The sequence below is a fragment of the Ctenopharyngodon idella genome, chromosome 7 (genome assembly GCF_019924925.1).
Source record: "Ctenopharyngodon idella isolate HZGC_01 chromosome 7, HZGC01, whole genome shotgun sequence".
Lineage (NCBI taxonomy): Eukaryota > Metazoa > Chordata > Actinopteri > Cypriniformes > Xenocyprididae > Ctenopharyngodon > Ctenopharyngodon idella.
Window position 1 is genome coordinate 48,431,272 of NC_067226.1, and position 8,213 is coordinate 48,439,484.

The 8,213-nt window shown below is 38.0% G+C and overlaps 1 protein-coding gene across 18 annotated transcripts in view; it reads left to right on the forward strand.

Annotated features, from left to right (window-relative positions):
* Positions 1-7,973, forward strand: part of ank2b (ankyrin 2b, neuronal) — a 112,067-nt gene extending 104,094 nt beyond the window's left edge. For 16 of the 18 annotated variants that reach the window (XM_051901323.1, XM_051901318.1, XM_051901319.1 and 13 more), the window contains 5 exons: positions 2,878-2,961; positions 3,269-3,433; positions 4,150-4,338; positions 5,118-5,209; positions 6,722-7,973. In XM_051901323.1, coding sequence (XP_051757283.1) covers positions 2,878-2,961; positions 3,269-3,433; positions 4,150-4,338; positions 5,118-5,209; positions 6,722-6,926 — 735 coding nt within the window. In that variant the 3' untranslated portion in view covers positions 6,927-7,973. Of the gene's footprint in view, positions 1-371; positions 1,584-2,365; positions 2,456-2,877; positions 2,962-3,268; positions 3,434-4,149; positions 4,339-5,117; positions 5,210-6,721 lie in introns of all 18 variants that reach the window. The other 2 variants (XM_051901330.1, XM_051901317.1) reach the window with 2 other exon arrangements.
* Positions 7,974-8,213: the final 240 nt, after the last annotated feature.

An 8,213-nucleotide genomic window follows, 5' to 3' on the forward strand; every position in this document is an offset into this window, starting at 1 on the left:
TCAACTGCATGTTTGAATCTTAGCCTTAGAGCAGAGGTGCCCAATGCTGTTCCTGGAAATCTCCCTACCTGCAGAGTTCAGATCTAAACCTGATCCAGCAAACCTGATTGTAATTATCAAGTTCTCTTGAAGATCGAAATTAGCTGGTTCATTTCTGTTTGATCAGAGTTGGAGTTCAACTTTGCAGGAAGGTAGATCTCCAGGAACAGGATTGGGAACACCTGCCTTGGAGAGACATCCGTATTTTGCATCGGATGTTAATGCATGTTAATCTTTTCAATCTTTCCGTGCAATAAAATCTATTGAATTTGTGTGAAGTAATTATTACAAATGGGGAGAAACATTGTTTTGTTCCCTTTCATTTTGCACAGGACAGTGTCTCAAAGGACATTCGTTTAGAGCCTCAAGTGAAAGATTTATGTTTAAGAAAAGGAGATGCATTATCCATTTCAAAAAGTTTAGAGCCTCAAATAAAGTTGACAGCATCCTTATTGACCCGTGAATCATTGAAAGAGTCATCTCTGGCCACATGTGTCCCCAACATACCTGAGCAGAACAGATCTCAACCAGTCTTTGACTTGGAAGCCCACAAATCCACTTCTGATTCATCACCTGAAGAGCCTAAAGCATCACATGTACTGCAAGTAAATTCTTTTCAGTTTCATCTCAAAGACTCTCACAGAAGAGTTGAACTAAATCAAATTGAATCCTCTGTATTTAGTTTGAGTCTCGAATCACCTGATCACAAAAATTTGCTCTCAAGATCTGTGAAGACACCATCAACAAGTTTTCAGGTGTCACTAACTGATTTAAGTTCCATCTCTCCAATAATTAGCACATCCTCTTCTGATCAAGGGAATTTGCCAGAGTCCCATGAATCTCTAGGCAAGATGATTCCTTGTACTGCAGAGGTTGTTCAGCTTTCCCCTGACTTTAAATGCGTTGTCTCTAAATTTGAACAGACATTACCATCATTTGGTGATGATGAGCCTGAATCAAGTTTAGCCTTACCTGGAACTTATCCATTTGTAGCTGCCATGACACCTTGTACTCTGGAAGAGACTCAAGAGCTCAAAGCCTCTGAGATGCCTACAAAACTGACATGCGACCAGATGCAGTTAGATGCCACTGCAGTTTTAGATGTTGACTCTCCACTTTATAGTCTCAATCTTAAATCCAGACCAAGACTTGTTCACACGGATAGCACCGAGTCAGATGCAGAGTTTTTTGATTGCCAACAAACATTTTCTGAGACATCTGACCCAGAGGTTGGATTATCAGAACTTTTAGATGTTCCTCAAGCAATTTACCAAGTTGAGGAACTTCCATCTTTATCAAGCAGCCCTGAATACCTGACAGACATACCTAAACTTAGAGAATACACCCAGTTGAAAAAGGATGATCGGCCCTTATCCTGGGGCAGTGAGGACCTACCCATAGTTCTTGAGCCAGAGGATGAATACACTGGTGAGGCTGGTGAGAAGTCTTTCCCTTACGATTATACAGGTGATCATTCATTTGCTGAAGAGCTACCTCCAATGGAGAGATTTCAATATGATGACGATGATGACTTTCTAGGGAGGGTAAGCCATGTAGCATGACCTCAGTGCTGTAACTCCCTGGCCTGTGCTAACAAACTGATTTAAGCCCTAATGGAGCATTTCAAAATGCCAGCAAGCTAATGTTTGGTGTTTCAATTTAAAATCAGTTTATATGTGTACGCGCAATCTGATCTCACGGGAAAACTATCCTACGGGGTGGTGATTTCATGTGAATTTGTATGATGTGAATTGTACAAAAAACATATGAATATTAGACAAAAACGTAAGCATGAAGGTCCACCCCTAACCCCACCCTAACATACCCGTCACTGGGGCGTAAGCAGATCGTACAAAAACATATGAATGAGATCACCAGTTCACCAAAATGTAAAATAGTTACAAACTGAAATGAGATTGTGTTGGTGCATTCCTTTGCTTTATCTGAAGTAACTTTGGTTATTGGATATAATGTGACAATTGACAAGCATCCATTTTTGAAACTAACTTATTTTCTTGACTGCATGATTTTGGTTGGTTTCTATCCCCAGCAGTGCAGTCTTTTTATTGTCATCATTTGACAGTGTCTGTTGACAGAGTAACAGACAGAGTAAACTGTCTACAGTTTACATCAAAAGCTGTTAAACTGCTGAGAAGACACATGTAGACATAATAACACTGCTGAAAATAACTGTTTTTACTAAAAAAAAAAAAAAGTAAAATGAACTTTCAGAGTACATTGGCTTTGCATGGTGTGACATGCAAGTATATGAGATATACAGTAGTACTTGAGACATGCGACCACAATGCATCTCTGCTACTCTTAGGAAATAGCTGAGGAACTAGGTTTGCTGTCTGATAGTTCAGAGGAGGAGGTTTTGACCACCAGGGTGGTGCGCCGCCGAGTTATAATTCAGGTACCTGTTCTGGATGTGTGAGTTGGTGTCGATGGACCTCCATTTACATGTTTTGGGGGGATATTGAACAATGGAAGTATTTTCATTTGCTGATATAATAAAAGAAAACATAAACTATATTTCATTTCCCATAAAAGTATTTGTCTCTCAGGACTGAAGTTTAAAAAAAAAAAAAAAAAAAAAAAAAGAATAAAATAAAATAAAACTGTGCTTGTATAAATCAATTTCTATGAATGTAGGTGGAGTCAATTTAAATTATATTCTTACAGCAACACTTCATGATCTCATTAAAACAGAACACATTTCTTTGGAAATAATTTGTTCATTTAGAACATGTTTTACAAACAGTTTACATGTAAATTTTGCTTGTGTTACATGTCAATTTTGTATGGTTATTATTATTATTTTTTTATTTTTTTTAGGGTGACGAGATGCCCGAAATCCCTCCTCAGACAGTGACAGAAGAGCAATACACTGATGAGTTTGGAAACATGGTGGTCAAAAAGGTAAATGCTTTAACTTTCAGCTTTTTTATTTGCCCTATATTTGGTAAAATACTGTAAAAATGCTGCGGTAGAAACCTTTTAATTGGTTAATTGTAGGATCTCTTTAGAATAATTCACGTTATTTGAGAGAAATATGAATTACCAAATAATTTTCAGTGAAAATTAGTATTACACCACAAGTTTTTATTTTTTTATTTTTTTATAAAAAGAATGTTTTATTATTTTAAAGGTTGTGAGGTCTTCTCATGTTTAAAGTTTACTTGATAACCATGATCATTTTCAACCGTGTGTCATTTTCTCCGCACAGATAACAAGGAAAGTCATCCGTAAGTATGTGTCCGCAGACGGAGTAGAGCGAGAGGAAGTGATGTTGGAGGGACCGCAGCAGGAAGCTGTCGCTGTGGACGAGGCTGACGGTTTCTCTAAAGTTGTGAAGAGGACAGTGGTGAAGAGCGGGGGAGATCAGACCGAGGTGGGTAACCTATACTCTGTATATTCTTGGGATGTTCCGATACTGCTTTGTTCAAGAACGAGTATGATACCGATACTTTCATTTTTGGTGCTTGCTGATACCTATACCTGTATTTTCAATGAGTTTGTCATTTGGTAGAGAAACCTAACGGATATGAATCCTGTTAGCTGGCTTCATTTGTTTAGTAAACAGATGTTTCCTTTAAGGCCCTTTCACACCGAGGACGATAACTATAACTATAGCGATAAAGATATCTTTCTAAAATCATTCTAAATATAAAAGGATAGCGTCCACATCACAACTTTAACGATAACGGCACAGAGACACAATATTGTTGGAATCACTTTCAGAACATTTTTTTCCAGCTGATGAACGATAAAAACATTGACAGCCAATCAGAATCCATCATGCTTTAACAGCTCGAGCATTTAAAGAGACAGACGACAAAACTGCAGAATAAACAGAACAATAATGTCCACTGGTGTGAACGCTAATATAGTTATCGTTCTTGGTGGTCATTTTCATGCTTAATTATGCCTCTTCATATGTACGTGTTTCTATATATCCTAATATATCTTGAATGCACTGTACAATACGTTGCTTTGTATAACAGAGTCTGCCAATGCATAAATGTCACTGTCATTAATCCACACAGTATAAGCCTCCTCTATGAAGGTAATGCTAATTGTTTGTCTTCTCATGTCTGTGCATTTCAGGTGACCTTCTCTGAACCTTCTTCTTACATTGGTGCGACAGCTTCTGAGTTCGAAGAAGAGCCCGCCCAAGGTCGAAAGGTCAGCAAGGTCGTCAAAACCATGGTAGTGCAAGGTGAACGGATGGAAAAACTAATCGGAGACCCTTCACTCTCATCGGATCTCCCGTCAGCCAAGGACGACTTTGAAAAGGTCTAGATATTTGGTTATCTCAAAGACATTCTGACATTTTATGGGTGGTATCCAAATACGTTTTTGTTGTGAGTTAATAGTATAGTAAATATTATGTATGTATTTTTACCACTAGCTCAGGTTCAGAGTGTTCACTAGTGATTGGAGAAACGAAGCGTTTTGAAACTTTGAATCAATTGAACCAATTGCTTTGCAAAATGGCTGGAAACGCCACACGCTGGTGACCCCTGCTGGTCAGAACAGTGTAAATGCAGCGAAAACTCATGCATAAAAACACCTTTTACAAACCAACTGCGATGTTTCATTGAAGGTGTCATCTATTAAATGCAATTAATAAATCATTTAATACTGTTAAATATAAAGTGTTTCTATAATATGTTATTTTATTGAATTGTAGAGCTTGTTTGGTTAGTTTTATATAGAGTTAATCAGAATAATTATTAATTATACAAATGTGTCATTAAATGTCTACAAATGCATAAAACTGATCTAAGATCAAGTAAAAGTCATAGACAGTGGTTCACGGGTTCACAAAAATCATCGTCCCGTTGTGGTGAAATATTGACATGACGTAACTAAGCCTCGTTTACTGAAATAACGTGACTTTGGCAGTTTGATTCGTGTTCTGAATCACTGGTTCAAACAAATGATTCACAAAGGTTTCAAAGCTGTTTGGAAAGCGCCCGTCACTAGTGTTCACCACTGAACTGTAAGTGGTGTTAAATGTCGTATTTGCTCTCTCTCTCCTGAGCTCAGTACTGTCTCTCTCGTATGTCCAGGCTTTGAGCTATGTAGGAAGCTTTGGGAAAGTGCACCTGCCTCATTTAGTTGAGAGAGAGACGGTGAAAGAGGATGGATCAGTGGTCAGAAGGTCTGGACGGTGGCATGACTGTTTAACATGTAGTTGACTAGGAGAAAAGTGTGATGATAATAAAGAGCAGTTAATAATACCTAATCCACCAAGTGCTGCAACATAATGCATTTCTTAAGACCACAGACTGGACTTTATCTGCTGCTTGTGTTTTCATCGTTTTCTGAAAGTTGATGCTAAAATCAAGTCTAGATGGCATTATAGAAGCATGTTTGTGTTAAAAACCATCCTGCCCTGTGTCCCTCTAAACTACAGTGTGTTATTTTACTAACATGATTCAGTTCTCACTCAAGCTCCTCCTGCATTGGTCACTTTTCACACACTGTCAAGCTCTCCAGAACATGATTTTCAATGCAATTTCATTTCAAGAATGCATTCGGTGTAGTATTTCTTAGCCGACGTGTCATTTGCAAATCAATACTTTTAAAAAAACACCTATTATGCTTTTTTTAACTTCTCTCTCTTTAGTGTGTAATGTTGCTGTTTGATCATGAAAGAGCTCTGCAAAGTCCCAGTTCTTCTCTATATCAGTGTCAGTGTTTCTGAAACGCCTCCACTGTAGTCTTGAGTTTTCTTCACAATATTCCTCATTTAAATAATTCATACGCAGAATAAAGGGGCGGGGCCTGGTTGAGTTAGTTAGTAGTGTGTTGAAACTGGCGGTTATGGTGAGGGGCGGGACATTTCCCAAACACCAATCACAACACACTACTCCAGCCGACCAATCAGAGCACATTGTGCTTTTCAGAAGGAGGGGCTTCATACACTAAAAAAATGTTGGGTTAAAAACAAACCAAGTTGGGTTGAAAATGGACAAACCCAGCGATTGGGTTGTTTTAACCCAACGGTTGGGTTAAATGTTTGACCAATCTGCTGGGTAGTTTTATTTAACTCAACTATTGTTTAAAAATCACTGTAGGCTACTGCTTGCTTAAAATGAACCCAAAATATGTTGGAAATTAACATTTATTAATATGTTTAATTAATAATAATTAATAAACATTAAATTTCTTATTTATAAATGTTCACCTTTTGATTATTATTGTTGCCTCTAGTAGTTATGTGTCTGATTTTTAATTTCCAACCTATTTTGGGTTCATTTTAAGCCAGACATATAGTCATTTTTAAACAATAGTTGAGTTAAATAAAACTACCCAGCACGTTGGTCAAACATTTAACCCAACCACTGGGTTAAAACAACCAAATTGTTGGGTTTGTCCATTTTCAACCCAGCTTGGGTTGTTTTTAACCCAGCATGTTTTAAGGTGTAGAGACAGGAACTAAACAGAGCATTACTGACAGACTGGGAAGAGAGGAGCTGAACAATGGAGAATATGAGGAAAATAATCAACATTCAAGCAAAAAACAACATCAAGAGTTTGTAAAAGGGCATAATCTGGCCTGTTTAATATCTGGAGAGTGTAACTAAAGGAATGATTAACAAGTGATCATCTAATCATCCCATTTCAGCGATGTTCACAGGTGTCGTGACTCTGATATGTTGATTTGCAGGACCCGCATGCATAAGACGCGCACCCAGAAACAAACGGTAGTGACGGACGGCCAAACCAAACAAACACACCTGGAACGGCTGGAGGACGCCCCGGACACCCTGCGACCCGACGACCTGCAGCGACACCTGCACCAGCTGCTTCAGCGCTACTGTACGCCCGAACCCACCGAAGACCCGGACGCGCCAGAGCAGGACAAACAATAAACCGCCGCGGGCTTTACCACAGACTTCTGCAGGCCTTTCTACACGCAGAATAATTCTTCACCGGATCCCATTTTATCCTTTATTATTTATTATTGCTCGATCTTCTCATTCATGGCAAATAATGTAAACATTTTAACTGCTCCATGGCTGAATGTCTTTCTTATTTTCCTGACTGAATTTATTTTCTCATTTTGTGACCAAAGATAGTGTTTCCTTCTGAATTGCGGAGTGAACTGTATGAAAACATAGATGTTTTGTGTGTGTGAGTGTGTGTCATTTTGGTTGCGGTGTTATTGTAGAAGCAGAACTAAACATAAAGAAGAGTCGGTTTGGACGCTGAGCTCAACAGACATTTGTAAATACTGGACTTATACTCTTTTGTCTCCTGTATCTGCTGTACAACTGCATCGATGGACTGCTGTATAATTAAAACATCTCAGATGACTCGCTTAAAATCTCACTGCAGACCTGATCAAATATCATCTGAATATCTCTGGGCATGTGAGTTTGTAACCACAGTTAACCAAGTGCAAGCAATCAGATATCTGAAATAACCGGCTATGTATTTATACTGAGATTTAAAAACAAAGAATAAATATCATGCTGTAGTCTTTCTTAATCCCAGAACGCTTCTGAATGGTTTTTATTTAGATTGAGAATATATTCGGTGGATGAAATTGCTTGTTTTTTCATCAAGAATGCTGTCATTAAACATCCAGTTATTCTGTCATTTATTTGTTTTGGTGTACGAGCCCTAACATTGTGTGTGTGTGTGTGTGTGTGTGTGTTCTCAGATCTCCTGTGTGACAATACAGCAACATCTGTGTTTATTGGAAACTCACTATAATGGGTGAATGAATGAATTTTTAATTCCATCCCATTTTCCGTCTTGTCCCATGTTTTAAAGTATGGCTGAATGTATGATTTGAATCTGCTCGACTTGTATCTCTACAGCAGAGCGGGAGGACGAGTGATTCAACATTTGGCAGTTTTGTTCATACTCCCCTCTGCTGTTGCAACGATGTAAAATAAAAAATGAAACGTTAATCTCCCCATTACCTTATTTTCTGTCAAGAAGAATATGCATAACTTGAGAATCAAAATTGGATTTTATGTTCGTTTAGACATTACAGTTTCTTTTAACAATTTATCTTACATTAGCATTTTTTAACTCTTTCCCGCCAGTTTTTTAAAAAAAAGTTGCCAGCCAGCATCAGCATTTTTGATCATTTTTTCACAAAACTTTCATGGCCCCCAGAATATTTTGTTGTATGAATATCTGAACAT